Genomic DNA, 21,378 nt, shown 5'->3' with positions numbered 1-21,378 from the left:
TCTGCCTCTTTCCTAACTAGTATCCGTATTTCATAGGAAGACTTCCCATATAAGAAAAAAGTCAACCAAATGGAGAAACCACCTTCCCGTATTTCATAGGTATTCATTACAAGGAGAAATTGGCATTCGAAGAAAACGAATTGCTGTCTTTTAAAATTTTATTTATTGATTAATAATTTCATAAAATACATGTTTTATTTCAAATCTTGATTAAAACCTTGACGCAATCGGGTTCCTTCAATAGCTCAATTGCCTTGTTTATGTCTTCCATTTGAACTTCATGGGTCAGGAGTTCATCAAGTTGAAATTCCTGTTACACAAAGTAGAAACATATGAAAAATAACAATTTACCTAGACCTTTTGGCCCTAACTAAAAAATAAAAATATATAAAAGAGTGACTTAAGTGCACCTTATTTTTGTATTTGTCAAGTATAATAGGAAGATCAGATTTTGTTTTGAGCCCTCCAAAAATGCTACCCTTTAAACTCCTTCCAAGTAGAAGGGACAATACACCAATCGGCATGCTTCCATCATTTGACGCACCAATTATCACTGCTTTACCTTTTCCCTAAATAATCCATAAATTAAAATAATAATAATAATAATTAAAATGTATTAATTATTGTTAATGAATACATAGTTTACCAATTTTGTGGATTCCAGGGCTTCATTAGCCAAAGTAGCAACTCCAGTACACTCAAAGCTACAATCCACACCCATTCCATTTGTTATCTCTTTGATTAATTCTGAAACAGATTTATCTGATTCTGAAGGATTTATAAAATCAGTCATTCCAAACACTTCTCCCTTCTCTTTCTTCCATTTGTTCTTGTCTACACCAATTATTTTGGCTGCCCCCTGCATTCTTGCTCCATTCACAACCTGGAATTACACGATTTTGAATATAAAAATCTTTTTAAAATATTGTTCGATGGCAGTCGATTAAAAAAAAAAAAAAAAAAAAAAAACTAGAAATAAAGCATCCACAAATAACTATATATATCGTCTCTATAAGAATCATATTTAAATTTTATCAGATGCATGACCGAAATGATATTTACCAATTAATTTAATAGTATTTAAATATGGTCCTTACAAAATTAATATAAAAACATCCTTATTAGAGAATTATGGATCCCTGTAAAAAAAAAAAATAAAAAAAAAATTTGTTAGCGTACCCCAAGTCCAACGGCCCCGAGACCAAGAACTGCAACACTTGATCCATTTTCAACATTAAACTCCTTCCAAGCTGCCCCAAATCCAGTTGAAAATCCACATGAGAGGAAGCTAACATGTGAGAAATTAGCGATGCTTGGATCGAGTTTAAGAACATAATAGGCATTAATAACCATATACTCAGACCATGTGGAGCATGTAAAAAGATGATACAAATTTTGTCCTCTAATTGACATTCTTGAAGAGCCATCCAGCATCAAACCATTGATGATCAATGGATATTTGAGGCATAGATTACTGACTCCTGATGTGCAATTCTCGCATTCTTTACACTCTCCAATATAGGTTGGAATCACAACATCTCCTTCTTTTACTTCTTTTACTTCCTCTCCAACACTCTCAACCACCCTGCAGCAATTAGCATCAAGCTAAAACTTCATGAAAATTCCATGGAAAAGACCCTAAGCTCATGAACACCAACCAAGGTTCAATTGATCTTTTTCTTCACAGTGTCTAAACTCAAATTTTTAAACTGAAACACTAATCAATGTTTAACATATGGATTGCATAAAATCCAGAACCCAATAATAAAGTGCTAGATATATGTTACAAGAATGTTGGATCATAGTAAAAAACTCTTCATGAAATTTATTTTTCATATTGAAACTGTCACTGCTGTGCATAGAGAAAATTGGATAGTATGCTTACCCAACACCTTCATGCCCAAGAACACGAGGGAAAAGAGGCTGAAAAAATAGATCAACAGAAGAAATTAAGCCCAATAACGCAGATAGAAATTGAAGGAGCTAGATGTGGATACTAACCAATGGGAATGCTTTAGAACATAAAAGATCAGTGTGACAAATACTAGCATATAGCATTTTCACTCGAACTTCATCTGATTTTGGAGGCTCTACTTCAATATCTTCCACCTTCAGTGGCTCCCCCTCTCCCCAGCACACAACCGCTGCCACATCCCGTACAAAAACATTATTTTCAGAAGCTGAATTTTCAAGGACTTGATCTTTGCATTCTCTAGTGTTAGGTCAAAATTAATTCTTAATATAAGTAACTGGAAATATAGAAGCGAGATATCAGCTTACCTTTGCATGTTATGACTTGTGAATTGCTGCTAGACATTGATGACCAGTGAGAGTTTTATTAACCACAGCTAACTCTGGTATGAATCCATTATCCATCTCATCATATATATGTACAATAAATAAAAAGGGGAAAAGTTAGATACATATGATTCATGCTTGAACACTAAAACCTTCTATTTATTTTATGTGGGAAAATACATCTATTTGGTATACTATTTTCTAGTTATTTCTAATCCTATTCTCAAAATAACTGTTTGTTTCATTAGTTAAAAAATACTATTATATTTTATTCAATTACCTTTAGACTCCTAAATTTATTAATTTAATAAACACTACAAAAAATTTTAAAAATTAATAAAAATACCCCCACCTACCCACATTTGCTAGATTCCGGTGGCCACCATCGGAAGGTTGCCGGAATCTGGTATAATGACATATTACCGGTTGGATCTTGCTGGTAGTGTGTCGATCTATCATTTTTCAGCCAGATCTACCGTAGATTTGGTCAAAAAAGGTCATATCTACGGCCAAAGATCTGGTCATTGACGGCCAAATCTTTGGCTATAGCCGATCGTCAACTATGGCCATATGATGATCAAACATGGCCAGTAGATCTAGCCTTTTTCGGCTAGATCCACGGTGGATCTAGTTAGAAAAGGTCAACTCGACGCACGATCGGCCATATCTAGTCAATCGTGCGCCCATACGGAAAATCCGGCCACCCTCCAGTGGTGGTGGTCAGCTACTGGTATTAATGGATGGGTGGATGTGTTTTTGTAATTCTAAATGTTTTTATTAAGGGGTGTTTAGTAAATTAACAAATCTAGGGGGTGTTTTGTCAATTTTTAAATTCTACCTCGTTATTCTCACCCAACTCTAAAAATATCAAAAATACTAAAACAAAGGCACCCTAAGATATTTGAGGGGTCTACTTAATCTTTGCACAACTAAAACCAGATTTGGTGACGGTGAACCCAACTACTTAGATTCTTCCAAGAGATTTTCTCAATAGGAAAATGATAGAGTTATCAAAAGTTACACACCAAATTTGTGTACCGAATGACGTGATAAAATTATAACCATTGATTAATATTAACTTATAATAAATAAATATTTAGGATTTTACTACGTCATTCGGTGTACACCCTTGATAACTGTAGCATTACTCTTCTCAATAACCTGTGTTTCAAAGAGTGATATGGCATAACAAAGATGGTGAGTAAAAAGAGAAATAAATAAAATAAAATAAAATAAAACTAAAAATAATGGAAAATCATTATTGTAATAATAATAATTTATATTATTATTGGGCTATATTTATGAAAATGACTATAGTATCCTTTCGTTGCTTTGAATGTTATAGATAAGTCATACTAGTGGACCCACTTTGTCTTTGTTTGACAATAATTTTCATTTGTTAAATTAAAAAAACAAATAATGATGAAGATTTGGTGAAATGTCATACTCTTACATATGACATAACAGTCTTAATAATACCAAACTTGTTCCTTTTCCTATGTCTTATCTTTTCTTCTTCTCTTTCCTCTCCCCTCATTACTATGTAATATTATGCACCCACCCTTAGTTTGCTGTGAAGACTGTTGGTATCCAAAAAGTTTGGAAATGGCAAACAATCACTTGCCATTAGGTTATATTATGGATTTTCATCAACAATACCAAAAAAAATTGAAATGCTCTTAAAAGTTTGATATTATAGTTTTTTATTAATCTATGACAAGTTAATTCAATCAATTACATAAATACCCACATCATTTATATTAAATTACTAATATTTCATCAAGTTGTTATGGATTAATAAAATGACCAATTTATCCCTTTGAGTTTGTAAAAGATAATGTTATTTGGGCTTTTTAAAAAAGAAATATATCTTTGAGTTTATAGTTTAAATCACTTATTTGAATTTAATCCATTAAAATGTTGAATAGTTATTTATATGAAATAATAAATTTATATATTAATTAATATATAAATTTATTATTTCAGTATTGTTGACGGAGATCCCTAACAGAACCTAATGAAAAGTAGTTGTTTGTCATTTTCAAACCTTTTGGATATCAATTTGTCTTTACGATAAACTATAGGTGAGTGCATGTTGTTCGCCATATTACTTTTAATAAATACAAAAACCTAAAATAGTAAGACCCCAAAAGTGGGGGAATATTGTACACCACCCTTAAAGGTTTCCAAATTTATCATTTTGATGATAACTTTTATACCTTTATTAAATACTTTTAAAGTTTTAAAAATGTATCACTATGATATACTTTGCTTTATCTAGTAGACTCTAAAAGTTTAAAAACTTTATTATAGATATCCCTATGCCCTACTGGTGTTGCATTATTGTTAGGTTTATAAAACAATTTTTTATAAGACTAAAGTTATTATTTTAACCCAACGGTTTCTTACAAGACCAAAACTATTTCACTACTTACCACATAACACAGACACAGTAAAGGTAAAGGATCATCTTTGATACAATTTTCAAAGCTCGAGGAACCATTTAATAAAAAAGTGCCATAGTTGTCAATCAAGCGATAAAATTAAAAAATCTTATGGATAGTCTAGATATTGACATTGATCTTGAAAATGATATAAATGATTAAGAGAAAATAATATAGATTCTTAATTTTATGATTAATTTTGATTATGTAATACCATATAGTGACTCTTTCTAACTAGTATATGTGAAAAATATAATATGATAAAAGCACATAAGCATATAAGTGAAAAATAATGGGCCCGAAAATTTTATTTACTTTATATATTAAATTCTATATAGAACAAAAATATTATATATAATAACTTAAAAAAAAAATAGTGGACAATAGTGTCATTTCTCTCCGCTTCTCGATGTCCATCCGATCATTTCTCATCTATTTCCTACAAAAACATTTAGCTACAACGAGGTGAGCACTAGTTGCTCAGTAAGTAAATCAGTTACACTATTCTTCTATCTCTGTTGCTCATATTCTGAATTCTTTCCTTACATCTCACTTTTGCTTCTTCTAGGTTCTCTCTTTGTTCTTTCTCAATTCTTTCACTATTTCTAGTTCTCACTGTTATTTCTTTTTAGTTCTCTTTGTTCTTTCTTTATTCTAACTTCTCACTACTCATGATAGTAATCATGGTATCGTGCATAGATATGATGCAAATGCACAAATGCATAAGAATGCATTTTCTTTTTACTTTTCTATTTTTTATTCTGTTTTCTTGTTTCTTTTCTATGTTTCTTTCTTTCTTTCTATTTCTCTTCTTTCTTTCCTTTCTTCTTTTTTTCTTTTCTTTTCTTTTCTTTCTATTCTTTCTTTTTCTTTCTTATTCTTTGCCGATCGGACTTGGTTGCCGCATGGATTCGAAACCTTGGCCATGTGAGTGAGTATAGTCCTCATTTACATGCATTTTACGGACTGTACAAATTCTCTTTCTTCTTAGACTACTCATTAAAAGCGGCGTGCATGTAGGTATATTCTTCTGGGTACAGCCCTCATCCACATACACTCTTACGGGCCATACATCTATTTACAAGAATTCTTACCTTGAGATGCTTAGGCTTGAATCTCTACAAAAAATCCAATCAAAAGTCCCCTAAATCTCCTTGGAAATTGATGAAGGAATTGAGAGAATTTGAGAGTGAAGGTGGCGTGTGAGGTGTAGAGAATGATAGGGTTTGTATGCTTGAACTCTTAATGTCTCATATTAATATGCATACTTTCCCATTTTGCCCTTACACTTTCTTGAAAATTCCATCTTTGCCCTTTAGTCAATTACAAAAATGCCCTCATCACCATTTCATTCTCTATGAAATTTTCTTACTTTTCATTCCCCACATTTACAACTAATTAGGGGTAGAATGGTCATTTATCCCTTAATGAAATTTTCTCTAGAATCTTCTCAAAGCTTTCAACCAGCTCTTTGCCTTGGCGAAGCTTTTTCTTTGCTTTGGCGAAAAATTCCAGAGCATACGTCGCCGCGGCTAACTTTCTTCTTAGCCGCGGCGAAGTCTGAAATGTCCAACTTCGCCAATCTTCCACCTTACAACAAGCAAAACCTAGGGCAACCAAACAACACTAAGAGCATATAAGCTTAACTAAGAGCAAACAAGCATAAAATAAGTTATGTACCTCAATGTGGGCGTTATATACCATAATTTAAAGCCAATAATACCACAAAATTCTTTAATTAATTTTGGGGATGATAAGGTGCGTTTGGTTCAATATTTCTACCCATATTTCCAATCATATTCCCCAAATATTGTTTGGCACATTATTTGAGAAATATTAGTATATTTTTTCAATTACTTTTAGACCCGTTAAGGTTATTAATTTCATTAAATACCCCAGAAAAAAAGTTTAAAAATTAGCAAAAAACACCCCCACCCACCCATACTTGCCAGATTCCGGCAACCACCGTCAGTGGTAGCCGGAATCTGTCACAACGGCTTACACCACGACCGAAAATGGTCGGTTATTCACCGATCTAGTCTTTTTCGGCCAAAAGGCCAGATCTGGCTGTCGTTGACGATCAACGACAACCAAATCTTGGCCATCGTTGACCGACAACAACAACCATATCTTTGGCCGTCGCTGACGGCCAAAGATGGACCTTTGCGGCAGTCGACGACCACATCTGGCCGTAGATCTAGCATTTTCTAGCCAGATTTGTGGTGGATCTAGCCGGAAAAAGCCATATCGACGCGTTACGACACAGATCCGACCGGTTTGTGTTGTAACATAATTTTTCAACCAGATTCCGACGGTGGTGGTCGGAATCTAGCACTGCGGGTGGTGGGGGTGTTTTTGTCATTTTACACAATTTTTATATATTGGGGTGATTAATTAAATTAGCAAACCTAGGTGGTTTTTTTAGAAAATTTTAAATTTTGCCTCGTAATACTCCCCTATTCAACTACCCAATATTATTCCCAAAATCTTATCCAAAACTAATAAACCAAATGCACCCATTAATTTTTTGAAATTTTTTATTATTATTTTTTTTTGAAAAAAGCGTATCCTATGATACGATACGATACATGATACACGATTTATAAATTAAGATTTCGATACACGATACGATACACGATTTGACAATCATAATATGGCTTCCAATAGTCACAGTAGATACATTCAAGGCAACCAAAGATACTATAGTAATTTTCATAAATATAGCTCAATAATAATATTACAATGATGATTTTCCATTATTTTTATTTTTATTTTATTTTACTTATTTCTCTTTTTACTCACCATCGTTGTTATGCCATATTACTTGTTGAACACAGGTTATTGATGAATCTTGTTTATATTATATTAAATCTTTATTGAAAGCAAGATTAATAGTTTTTTCATTTGTTATTATTTATTTTTAAAATTGTGTTATTATATTAGATTAAATTAGTATGCCAATTTCTATTGTAGTAATATTGCGATAATTTCAGAGATAATTCTTATTTTACAAACACGTGATACACTATCGGTCTATCTCTAACTGTCAAGCTTTTGGAAAGAAAAAAAATGTTAGAAGAAATAACCACATCATACCGAATTTATAAATTTGTACTGATACGCCTTCAGAGTTCAGAGAGTTATCATGTCTCTGTTTTTTAAAATATATTTATAAATTAATAGTAATAAACTATATTAATACAGTATATCTTTTACACTACAGATTGTATTATAAAATTGCCACAAAAATTAGAAAGCTTGCCACCCGGGAATTATCAGAAATCTATTTTGCAGAGGGTGGATCTTTTTTTTCTAAATACATATTTACTATATTTGTATTTTTTTTTTATTAACATTGACGATTGAATGAACTTTTATTAATAGAAAAAAAGAATCATACACCTAATTAAAAGATATAAAGATTTTTTTTTTTTTTTTTTACACATTGAAAAGAAATAATAGTTATTTGGTAACAAATTATAAATTTGTACAATGTAAATGAAGTAGAACACCTTTAAGTTACGCTACATAAAAGATCAAATTATTTTATAAGAGAGATGAAATGAGAGAATTTGAGATCTATGTATCGGAATTATAGTTGCCTTATCTTATACTTGTTGTGTGTGATTTTTTCGTCAAGTTCAGAGAAGTCAGAGTTTTGCAAGGTTGTAGTCCGATCCAGAGTCAGTTCGACTCAAACGATTGTCCGACCCAGCATAAGCTCATCGAGATGTAGCTCGACCTAGCATAAGCTAGTCGCGACCAATCTTGATAGTTGTTTAAATAACTCACAGATAACCTCAGATCTCGGATATCTTAGAAGGGATCATATATAATCTCAACACTCAATCGCGAGAATATCGGAGTTGTATTTCAATTATAATTGTAATCCTTTTATTTTCGCTCTTTCCTTTGTATAAAACTTGTATATAAACCCCTTCCAACGATAGAAAAGGGTTAGCAAATTGTTCTAAGAATATCATTGTAAGCTCTCATAACAAATACAAAAACAGTAGACATAGACTTAAGGTTATAACTTGCCGAACCACTTTAAAACTTCCTTGTGTCATTTACTTTACTGCATTTTTCCTTTCATACATTGCTGATTTTAATTAATCACGTACACATCAGATTCGATTTCTTCAAGGTCAATCAGATTACTTTAGTTGATGCGAATCTCGTATTAACAATATTGATTTGATGAAGAATAATAGAAAAAAAGGGAATTTCCTTTTTAATAAAGAAGGATAAATAAAAGAAATTTTTATTTTAATAAAGATTGATATCCAAATTGCAATTATCTTGCTATGATAAAAAGAAGAGTTTTTTTTTATTCCCAATTAAGTATATAAAAAAGTATTATATTAAAGAATACGATAAGAATGAATAATGAGTCGATAAAAATTAATCCGACACTATTGAATGAAGAAATGAAAAGAACAAAATAAGTCAATAAAATAGATAAGAAAGAATAATGGGTCGATAAAAAAATATTTTTTAATTAGTTTATAAACGCTATTTAATTTCTATTTATAGTTTTATACACATTCACATGGGCGGCTTTGTTAATAAAGAACAACTTTTAAGGCACCTGTCATAAAGGACAACTCCTGGATAAAAAACAGAAAAATCTCGGTGGGTAGTGCAACAATGTTTTATTTTTAGTCATATAATAATCCACATTTTTTCCCTTAAATTTTAGTTACAATGTCGGTGGGTAAAATAATCAAAAGCCCAAACCGCTGGAGTTCAATATCATAATTCATATGTTAACGTGCCTGAAATAAATGTAAGAGGTTCCAGAATAAGAATTGCCCAAATCTGTTAATATTAAGGACAAAAGAACACACGTCACTCGAGAAGATAAAAGCTTTACACAAATTCATAATCAAACTTGTCTTCCACAATTTATATTGTGTTTAAAATTATTATCACTTAAGAAATAATCAATTAAGTTTTCAACTAAAGCAATAAAAGCATTTGGTAAACAATAATTGTGTTTAAAATTATTATAATTTAAGAAATAATCAATTAAGTTTTCAACTAAAGCAATAAAAACATTTGGTAAACAATTTTTAAAATCGATTAAATTTGAAGTTAAATAATTAGATTTATAAGAGAATTCTAAAAGCTACCCAGGCTAGCTTTTCAAAATAAGGTTATTTTCAAAGCTGATGTTGTATATTTAAATGACATATATACCTTGTATTATAGTTTTATTTACAAAGAATTTAAATAAAAAATTTAATTTATTTTGTTTATAAAATAAATGAAATAGACGGTGATTGACGGCAACGACTACAATGGACATCGGCGCTATTGGATTCTGATGATGTATGGTATACATATTAGTTTAAATTTTATATATATATATATACACTTGCATACATACACACTTATGCGGAGGGTTCAACCATTCTTTTTTTTTTTAATACAAGTTTGTACCTCTTATATTAAACCAAAATAAATTATGAGATACGAGTTTCATAAAAATAATATCCACCTCACACAAACATACATGTTGAAGAGTATGAAACTAATTCAGAAAAAGATGAATTTGGGAAATCGAATACTCTTTCATTTCATCACTTACCGTTTAGTTATTACAGTAAGCAACAAACCATTTAACTCAAGTAGTTATCAAACTAACTCAAGTTACAACTAAACAAACTAACTAGCTTTACACATATACAAATGTACAAGTAATACAACTAACTATATACTGCTAATACCACCCCTCAAGTTGGAGGGTGATAAAGATCAAGAACACCCAACTTGTGTAACAATTTGGAATGAAGATTGCTGCCTAGATCTTTGGTTAACAAATCAGCTGGCTGCTCTGAAGAAGAGATATAAGCAGTCTTAATGAGGCCAACTTTGAGCTGTTCCCGGACAATATGATAGTCAATGTTAGTATGCTTTGTCCTCTCATAAAACATAGGATTAGAGACAATGTGATTTGCGGCTTGATTATCACAATGGAGAGGGACAGGAAGCAACTTAGGAAAACCAAGTTTAGTGAGGAGTTGTACCAACCAAATGATTTCACAAACAGTGGAAGCCACCCGCCCTGTATTCTGCCTTAGAAGATGACTTAGAAATAGTTGCTTGATGCTTGGATTCCAAGAAATCTGAGAATTACCAAGAAAAATGCAATAGCTTGTGACTAACTTTCTTGCCATGAGACAAGATGCCCAATCGAAATCACAATAAGCCAACAAAGTCATATGATTTTCAGTAGGGAAAAACAAACCCAATCTTGGAGCAGACTTGATATATGTGACTACTTTAAGAGCAGTAGTCATGTGAGACTGCTTTGGTTTATGCATGATTTGACTTAATAGGTTGACAAACTAGCTCAAATCAAGTCAAATCATGCACAAATATAGCAGTTTCCCTACCAATCTTTGATAGACACTTGGGTCAAAAAGAAGAGGATCATTGCCAGTGGGAAACAAATCATCATAGGCAGCAGATTTGAGCTTCAAATTGGAATCCATAGGAACTAAAAAGGGCTTAGAACTAGACAATCCAGACTTTGAAATAAGCTTAAGGGCATACTTCCTTTGACATAAATTGATTCCCTTAGAAGATCTAGTAACCTCAAACCCCAAAAAATATCTTAACAACCCCAAATCCTTCAGCTTGAAATTAGAATGCAAAATCTGTTTCGTTTGATGAATCAAGTCAATGTTATTCCCTGTGATGACTATATCATTCACATACAATAATAGCATCACAACGTGAGAATCAACTTTCTTGACAAACAAAGAGTAATCTGACTTAGATTGGCTAAAACCTCCAACAAGAAGAGCTTGTGTGAGTTTATAATTCTAGGCTCTAGAAGCTCGCTTCAAACCATAAAGAGATTTGTGAAGCCTACAAAACAATATTTTGGCCCCCTGTTTGGCAAAACCCTAAGGCAAATTCATGTAGATTTCCTCCTGTAAATCCCTTTGTAGAAATGCATTACCTATATACATTTGATAAAAGGGGCCAACTATGCATAGAAGCTAATATCAAAATGGTTCTAGCAGTAACCATTTTGACGACAGGAGAAAAAGTCTCAGCATAATCAATCCCAGCTTCTTGAGTGTATCCTTAGCAACTAATCGAGCCTTATACCTTTCCAAAGAACCATCAACTTTATACTTAAGCTTATACACCAACTTACTGTTATAGTAGCTGTCCTAGAGCCAATCTATTATTCTGAGTTTGACTCTATAATAAATGTTTATTCATCAATAAAAAGGCACATCGTTCTATATCGTGTAAATCATAGTTATATGTAATGATATATGTCCTTAAGATGGTAGAATCGTGACAAGGGTATCAAGTGTTTCAAATCTTGATAGAGAGAACCCTATAATCACATATGGTGGCCATTCTAGAAATGTCCATAGCCTCAGTATTATTCTGATCAAGGACACATATAATACGGTAAGACTATCATAGCGTTGAACGACCCTGTCGAAAGGCAGTGACTAATCTCACTTGTCAAAGTTTTTTGCCGATAACTTGGTGCAACGCATGGGTGCTTGCTGGAGGCAAGTTCATTGGATAGACCCACCAGAGGATTCCATATGGATGGTAACCCCAATATCTATGGAATAAATCCTCTAACGAATGGTAGTGCATGTGATCCTTAGACTTGATATCACCAGAGTGCCTTGTGCACCGATTGGTATAGTTTGACACTAGCCCAACGTAGTTCTATTCAAAGCTATTAATACGGTAGTGATTGACTGCATCAAGGAGTGTATCAAGACTATGGTGGATCAACAAAGGATTCATCACTCTTGGGTACGGGAGAACTTATCTCACTGGGTAATTCAGTAAATGGCAATGACACTAAATTTGTGGCCACACTGGGATTGAGTTGTTGCTCAATCCAATTTAATATTTCTGTCATTGGTCTAGTAACTGAATACAAACTTATCGATGATATTTGAGGTTGACACTATTTCTGTACCTCAGTCTCGATGAGATAACATTTGATGAAATGATTTGATTGCACGGTAACCATACCGTTGACAGGCTGCAGTTTCCCTGAATCTGAATCTTTGGGTGGTCAGGATGCCTTGCTAGGGGCCAATCTTGGTCTGTGTGTAGTGAGACGATTAATTGGTGTTAATCAGAATACTACACACTGCCGATATGATGAGGAGCCTACGGTCACACACTTAGAAGATGATTTAAGAATCAATTTGTGAGAAGGGTATTTTTGTCTTTCAGGACGAAAGGGTATTTTGGTAATCTTGCAGTGCAATTAAATTTGCTAAGGTTGTTGCCTATATCTAATTTGATATTAAAATTAAATATGAGAGATTATATTTAAATATATGTATGCATATATTTAAATGAATTGTTATTATTAATTAGATGTTAATATATTATTATTTATTAATTGATTTTAATTATAATAATAATTAATTAATTTAAAATACCAATTACATGGTGTTTGGTTGCAAGGGTAAGCTTGGGTTGGTGCCCATGGGTATTCCTTACTGGAATAGAGTTTTAATTAGTTGCACTATATAAGTGCAACTTAATTAAAACAGAATGAATGCTTTTGTAAAAACACAAAAAACCCTGGCCACACTCTCTCCCTCTCTCTCACGTTTTCACTCTTTGAGTGCAAAAAGAAAATTTCTTTTCTTTGATTGTCTTTTGATTCTTGAAGTCGACAATTGTTCTAGCAAAACAAATGTCGATTCTTCGGATTATCTTCGTGTGGATTTCCGTGAGTGCGATCCTACATTGGATCGATTAGCAAAGAAATATGGTGAACAGTGTCTATGAACAGTAGCTGGTGAATAATATCTGGTGAACAGTGTCAGTGAACAGTACTTGATGAACAGTGCTGTGAGCTGTGTTTACGAGCGAAATCAGAGATATTCGGAGTAGCCTCCAAATGTGGGTATGAACTAAATCCTTGTATAGATTTGTTTTTACCAGATTTTATTTTACGTTTTAAGTTTATGCATGAGAACATTATAATCTGTGCCTAGATCTTGGATGTGTAAGTGACCTTTTTGTTTGTATAATTACGTTTTTCCGCTGCGTGAATCTGGTCACTTACCCAACACTTACAACTAATAGAAGTCTTTCCAGGGGGTAAGAAAACTAAGGACCAGGTATGATTTTGTTCTAAAGCTTGTATTTCTTTCTACGTTGCAGCCACCCAATGTTGGTCCTTAGAGGCTTGAGAGGAACTAATAGGTTACACTAAAGATAGGTATGATAAGTAGGCTTTATAAGAAGGTGAAATATGGTCATAGGAAACAAAGTTGGAAATAGGATACTAAGTGAAGTTAACTGTAGGTAGATTGCAAATAGAAGGACAAACAAAATCAGATGTCCAAATTAGGGGCCTAGTAACTCTGTTGGATTTCCTAATAGAAGGAGAAGTAACACTCTAGTTATGTGAAAAGGTTAAGGGTGGTGTTGTAATAGGTTGGTCAAGCAACAAAGATGGGTGAGAAGCTGTAGGTTCTATGGTCTGGATAGTAGGTAATTCATCATCTGAAGTAGGGATGAAAAAATGCTGGTCTGATTCTAATTCAAGAAAATTAGAGTCAATAGGAAAAGGAACTTGGCAAGGCATAGGCCAAGTAAAAGGAAATATGTTTTCGTAGAAATAAACATCTTTGGTCATAGTCACAAAACGAGAAGAAAGGTTGTAAAGACCTTTTTGAGTTAGAGAATAACCCAAGAAAATAGAAGGTACAGATCTAGGGGACATTTTATCTTTATAAGGAAGAATGGTTGCATATGCCACAGAACAAGTACCCTCAATTGATCCAATGAAGGGGGTTTAGCAAAATTATTTTCAAAAGGAGATAAACCTTTAAGAACTGATGTAGGAAATCTATTAACGAGATAGACAATTGTTTGCACACAATAACCCCAAAAATGAAAACGAACATGAGATTGAAATTTCAAGGCCCTGGCAACTTCCAAGACGTGCCCTATGCTTCCTCTCAACAATGTCATTTTGTTGAGGGGAGTAGGCACAAGAACTTTGATGAATAATGCCTTTGCTACTTGACATATCATGACAATCCTTATTAAAAAATTCTAGACCATTATGAGTCCTAATGCATTTCGGAGTTAAGTGATATTGTGTTTGGATTATTTGAAGAAACAGTTTGATGGATTATTTGAAGAAACTGTTTGATAGTGTGAAAAGTGTCTGACTTAAATTGTATAAGGAACAACCAAGTGACTCTGGAATGTTCATCTACTTGGTAAAGAAGTACCTAGCATTGCCATGAGTTGGTGTCTTATGTGGATCCCAAACATCCATGTGTAACAAATCAAAATTACTCTGTGATTGTGAATTACTATGAGGAAAAGGAAGTCTAGTCTCTTTGGCTAAAAGGCAAACATGATAACGAGGAGGATGAGACATATTCAATTTGTGATGCATAAGTTGCAAAATTGAATAAGGTGCATTACCTAATCTTTGATGCCACAATTCAAGATGAGTAGATTAGATGCTGACAATAAAAGAAACAGTAGAAACATGAACTTTATTCAATTGTAAAGGCAGAAGTTACAATGTTTTGTGAATGTGAAGTATTGCAAATAGCTTTATTTGACATTCCTAAACTTGATAAAGTTGATGAAATTTTCAAAATTGGATCAAAATAGTATAGGCCTTGACTATGCTTACCAATCCCTTTCAATTTTCCATTGCAAAAATCCTGAATTAAGCAAAAACCAGGATAAAAGGTAATAGAACAATTGTTAGAAATAGTGAATTTTGAAACAGACAATAAATTGTGTTTAAAATCTTGTACATGTAAGACTTTAGATAAATGAATACCATTGTCCAGATCAACAGAGCCAACATGCTTCATGTAAGTTACGTTTTTGCACCATTTGGTAATCTTACAAGATATTTTGAAGATGGTTCTATGGCAATGGGGGATTTTAGGATAGAATAATTGGAGGTCATGTGATTAGTAGCTCTCGTGTCTATAATCCAGCTATTATTGTCAAAACAAGAGAATAAAGCAACAAATATACCTGCAAGATTAGTAGCTGGAGGATTAACATTCTCTTTTCCTAGCAATTGGAGAATCTGGTTGTACTGCTCAGTAATTAGTACTGGACCAACTAATGCATCAGAATTTCTAGCCTCTGAAGTCTCAGAACTTGAGCTCTAAGTGTGTACTTGATTAGCAAAGACTTTGGTTTTGGAAATTGTCTTGCCTTTTGTGAACTGATAATCGGTTGGATAGCCATTCAACTTATAACATGTCTCTGGTAACGGCCAAGTAAGTGACAACAATCACATTCAATAAATGGCTTCTTGCCTTTATACTTCTATCCCTGATTCTGACCTTTTCCATTATTATGAGCATAAAGTGCAATGGTTACTTCATAATTGATGTTCATTCTAGTCAAAGATTTGTTGACATTTCATCTTGATTAACAATTGAATACGCTTGTTTGACAATTGGTAAAGGATTCATGAGCAAAATATGACTTCGAACCATAGAATAGGAATCATTCAATCCCAAAAAAACAACAGCAACTTCTATTGATTGAGATGTTCAAGATATGCTTTTGCAGAAATACTATCTGGAGCAAGCAAGCAAACAAAGGAACCAAGCTCATCCCAAAGTGATTTGAGCTTATTATAATAGATTGCTATTGTGTTTGTTCCTTGTGTAAGATTAACATTTTCACGATGGATGCCAAATACTTTGGTTTTATTAACTTTGTGGTGTTGCTCCTTTAAGTCTTGCCATACTTAAGTAGCACTGGTTGAGTAAACAATCCTATTGCATATTTCCTTTGAAACAGAATTGAAAATCCAAGCAAGAACAAACGAATTGCACCTTTCCCATTGTAGAACTAAACAAGAATGAACTGATAATTTTGTGCATGTTCCATCAACAAACCCTAACTTATTCTTCGCACAAAGTGAAACAATCATTGCTTGACTCCAGACGGCTATAATTTTCAATGCCTACAAGCTGCTCAGAAACCAGAATAGAACTTGGTGTGTTAGATGAATGGACATAAAGAGGTGAATTAGAATCAATTGAAGGAATGACTAATTCTTTAGTTGAATCTACCACAGTAACTAACTGAAAATTAGAGAGTTAGAGCTGAAAATAAAGAAATTCAAGCTGAAAATGAAGAAATTCAAGCTGAAATTGAAGAATCTTGAGCTTCTTTGAGCTTGATTGAAATGAAATCAAGTGTTTAATTGATCTGATATCAGATCGAGAAGCGTAAATTTTGGTGCTCTGATACTTGTTGAAGAGTATGAAACTAATTCAGAAAGAGATGAATTTGGGGAAAATCGAATACTCTTTCATTTCATCACTTACTGTTTATATATTACAGTAACCAACTAACCATTTAACTAAAGTTATAACTAAACAAACTAACTAGCTTTACGCATATACAAATGTACAACCAGGGGCGGATCTAGAAATTTCTGTTAGGGTGGACCAAAATAAAAACTAATAGCACATTAATATTTTTGTCCATTAATATTTCTGCTAGAATGGGTCAAAATCCGGAAATTGTACATATAAATATAGATAATTTAAATTCAAACTAGTACTGCATCTGCCTGTGTGTACAACTAATACAACTAACTATATACTGCTAATAATACACTCTTCTGAAATTTTTTTATTTCATTAAATCTTCACTTTATAACTCACGTCACTTTCTCTCTCGACAGTTATAAACATTTCCATGTTCTTTCTCTGCAACTCATTTTTATCTCACACACACACTTTCATTTTCATTATTCATTCGGTAGCCTTTGACTTCTACGATTAAAAGAATATCAAATCAGATATGCTAAATGGACCAATCTTTGTTTCTTTCAAACTTCAATTATTGCAGTAGACTTTGAGTATAATGTCAAAAGACTACAAAGATTGATCCTCTAATACTAATTGTCATGCCAGCACATCTCTTGTATCTTTTAATCTTTATATATACATATATATAAAGATTAAATTGGTTAAGGGGCATGACGGTCATTTACCTTTTATGGAGAAGTTACTACAGTTAATAAAATAACTGCAGTTTGGCAGTTAATGAAACTGCTATGTAAAACGGAGTCTTCTCTCACCATTCCTTATGTTAGTTTTCTTTATTCATCAAAAGAAATAAGCAATTGATTTAAAGGGAATAAAGGCAGAGATACATTGCCTTCTTTCACATCATCAAGGAATTTAATCATGGAACCAGGTATGCATTATTTCTTTAATAAAAAGTGAAAATTCGTTATGTTTCAGGTATTGGGATTTATGTTTATACAATTTAGGGCATAGAAATATGATTATATTATTGATTCTTTGCCATTAAATTTTACATGTGATGTCAGAGCAAGGTTTAGAAACTGATGTATTGTCCATTAAGTTGATTTTTTTTATATATTAGGATTCTTATGGTATAAAGAAATTAGATTGGGTTTGGAAATTGACAAATAAGAAGGCTGTCAAATTAGATTGGGTTTGTAAATCTCTTAAGTGGTTGGAAAGTTGGCCAGAATTAATTTTTTCTTATGCTAAAACGTGATTTTCTCAACACGTTTTTCAATAAAATTTCTAGAAATTCGGATTCCAAAATATTTCCATAAATTCAGATCAAATATTGGCCCATATAATAATACTATTTTTTAGTTGATCTAGCCCATTTTTAAAGCCTATTTTTTTAGTTTATGAAACCCAAATAAAAGAAGCCCAAGCCTATTTATTAAGTGAGCTCAATTCAAACCCAAACTCATTAAGAAAATTCAAACCCAAACCCATTAAGAATAACCCATAAAATCCCAAAACCATTTAGTAAATACGAGTCAACCCGATCCAGCAAAATGGGGCAACCCAACCCGGTTACGGTTCGAAAAGTGAACTAGTCCAGTCAACGGTTCAAACCGGTCAAACTGGTTTAGACCGTTGACTAAACCAGTCAAAGGGCCAAAATGGGCCAGCTGGCGCATGACGATGTGTGGCGGCGCGTGCCCGGCACGTGACTACACGTGAGGGCTCGTGTGAGCGTGTGATGGTCAATATCCAACGCGTATGGGCGCGTGAAGGATGTGTATAGGTTTCTAAAGAAAAATTTTCTTTAGAGAAAGATGGAATGTCCACTTAGGATATAATTATAGTAATTATTTAAGTTTGATAACTATATTATATATAATTTGTTAGTAACTAAAGTGGCCAAATTAGAATGATTATCCCATAGATATCAAACTAAGTTAGATTCAATTACTCATGATTGTTAGATGCTTTAGAGATGACATGATATATTGGACATGAGTAATTTTGAAGTTCATAAATTATATTAGTTAATCCTATAATTATGAACATAACTGAAGTTAGTTAATGTACTTGATTGGGTGTGTTTAGTATATCCAAAGATAACTAACATGTCTAATGAAAGTGTATGTGATTACCAATTAAGAAAAATTGCATCAATTAAACTCAATTATTGTATATTGTTATATCTCCCAAAGGAGATTTTCAATATACATTTATGTTTTAATAATAATAAATTTTAGTTGAAGGTGGGAATGCATGGAGAAATAATCATTTGATATATGTAATACTATAAAAAAACTTTTGGTCAAATTGAAAACATGTAAGGTTAGCTTGTTACCTTAAGTCCTTAGCAATCTTGGAGACTTTTAATTTCAAGGGAAATTAAACAAAAGAGTATCCATACTAAGGAAAAAGAAGAATTAGGCTAAGAGAGATATATTAGGGTTCTTAGAAATTTTTGATCTCTACTCTAAAATTGATATATCATTTTCTTTATATATGTAGCCTTATAAACAATTCAATAATTGTTTTGGACCTCCTTAAACAATTCCATAATTGTTTTGCAGTTGTAAATAATTCCATAATTATTATGAAGTTATTAAACTTCTTTAAACAATGACATTTGATTAACATCTACTCATAATTGATAATTTAACTCTTTAATTGTTTATATATTTACAATTACAATCCACTATTAAATCTAATTTAATATAAAGAAAATGATTCATTATAAACTTAGAATTACACTTAATTCCATTTAACAGTTTAATCTTTTAAATTGTTCATAATTACAAATATAACCCTCTATTGAATCTAATTCAATGATAATAATATAAATGTCTTTATTACCCTTAGTAGGTGCTAGCCAACCTTGGATAATCAATTCTCTTTGTCTATTTCTTCATTCTCTATAGATTATTTATGTGTGACCTCTTAGGTTCCCCAATATCGTAGTCTGTTCCAAATTTTTTTTGTCATCACTATTTACGACAGAAACTCCCACCGATTATGGTAGACATTTAGTAATGTTCCATAACCCCTAAGTTATATTGAAGATATACTCCAACGAACCATTTTATAATCATATGCTCTCTGTAGTTAAATCCTTCCATTTTCTAATCCCAATCAAAAATGAATTCATGGTATGTCAAAGTCCTTGTCCTATTCTTACATCAAATTGACAATCAATAGATTAGGAAAGTGTCACCATAAACAACCTTTTAGGTAACATTTTATATACCCCAGTCGGAGATTTCCTTTTCCAATGTATATTGACATTTTTTTGGGAAATTGATATCAAACTATATCAAGTTAACGGATCCCATCTTGACTATCACTTGTCTTCACACATAAGTAACACATGGCTAGATCGACTCCTTATGCATGACATGATTAGTCCCATGTTTATACACCATATGAACCATATGCATCTATGTGGAATCCAACTGTGACATCTCAGGTCTAAGGATCAATGATACACTAATACGATCCTACGATGTATCATTGACTATATTCTAAATATCCACGTGATGTTAGAGTAGATGCCCTAGAGCCAATCAATTATTGTGGAATTGACTCTTTGTAATAATGTTCATTAATCAATAAAAGGCATTTTATTCTATATCGCGTAAATCATTATTATTGCAATATGTATTGATATATGTCCTTAGAATGGTAGAGCCGTGACGAGGGTATCAAGTGTTTCAAATCTTGATAGTGAGAACCCTATGAGCACATATGGTGGCCATTCTAGAAACGTCCGTAGCCCCAGTATTATTCTGAACTAAGGGCACAGATAATACGGTAAGGCTATCATAGTGTTGAACGACCCTGTCGAAAGGCAGTGACTGATCTCACTTGTCAAGGTTGTTTGGTGACAACCTGGTGCAACACATGGGTGTTTGTTGTAGGCGATTACACCACAGCAAGTTCACTGGACTGACCCACCAGAGGATTCCATATGGATGGTAACCCCAGTGTCTATGGAACAAATCCTCTAACGAATGGTGGTGCATGTGATCCTTAGACTTGAGATCACCGGAGCGCCTTGTGCACCGATTGGTGTAGTTTGACACTAGCCTAACGCAGTTCTTTTCAGAGCTGTCAATACGGTGGTGATTGGCTGCATCAAGGAGTGTATCAAGACTATGGTGGATTGACAGAGGATTTATCACTCCCGGGTACGGGAGAAAGTTATCTCACGGCGCAATTCAGTATATGGCAATGACACTAAAACTGTGGCCACAGTGGGATTGAGTTGTTGCTCTATCCAGTTTATAATACGGGTCATTGGTCCAGAAACTGAATAAATAATATCGAGAGTAACCGAA

General features: G+C 32.9%; 1 protein-coding gene across 1 annotated transcript; it reads right to left on the bottom strand.

The window, feature by feature from the left end:
* Window positions 1–84: 84 nt before the first annotated feature.
* Window positions 85–2,334, bottom strand: LOC116123819 (8-hydroxygeraniol oxidoreductase-like). Its single transcript, XM_031409551.1, has 7 exons — window positions 2,281–2,334; window positions 2,002–2,144; window positions 1,886–1,923; window positions 1,180–1,585; window positions 647–883; window positions 411–569; window positions 85–310 (listed from the first exon to the last, which is right to left on the bottom strand). The coding sequence occupies exons 1-7, from the start codon at window positions 2,315–2,317 to the stop codon at window positions 200–202; spliced, it is 1,131 nt and encodes a 376-aa protein (XP_031265411.1). The 5' UTR covers window positions 2,318–2,334; the 3' UTR covers window positions 85–199.
* Window positions 2,335–21,378: the final 19,044 nt, after the last annotated feature.

Source organism: Pistacia vera, unplaced genomic scaffold (genome assembly GCF_008641045.1).
Source record: "Pistacia vera cultivar Batoury unplaced genomic scaffold, PisVer_v2 Contig145, whole genome shotgun sequence".
Lineage (NCBI taxonomy): Eukaryota > Viridiplantae > Streptophyta > Magnoliopsida > Sapindales > Anacardiaceae > Pistacia > Pistacia vera.
The sequence above is the reverse complement of the archived record's forward strand: the minus strand, read 5'-3'. Positions and strand labels throughout refer to the sequence as shown.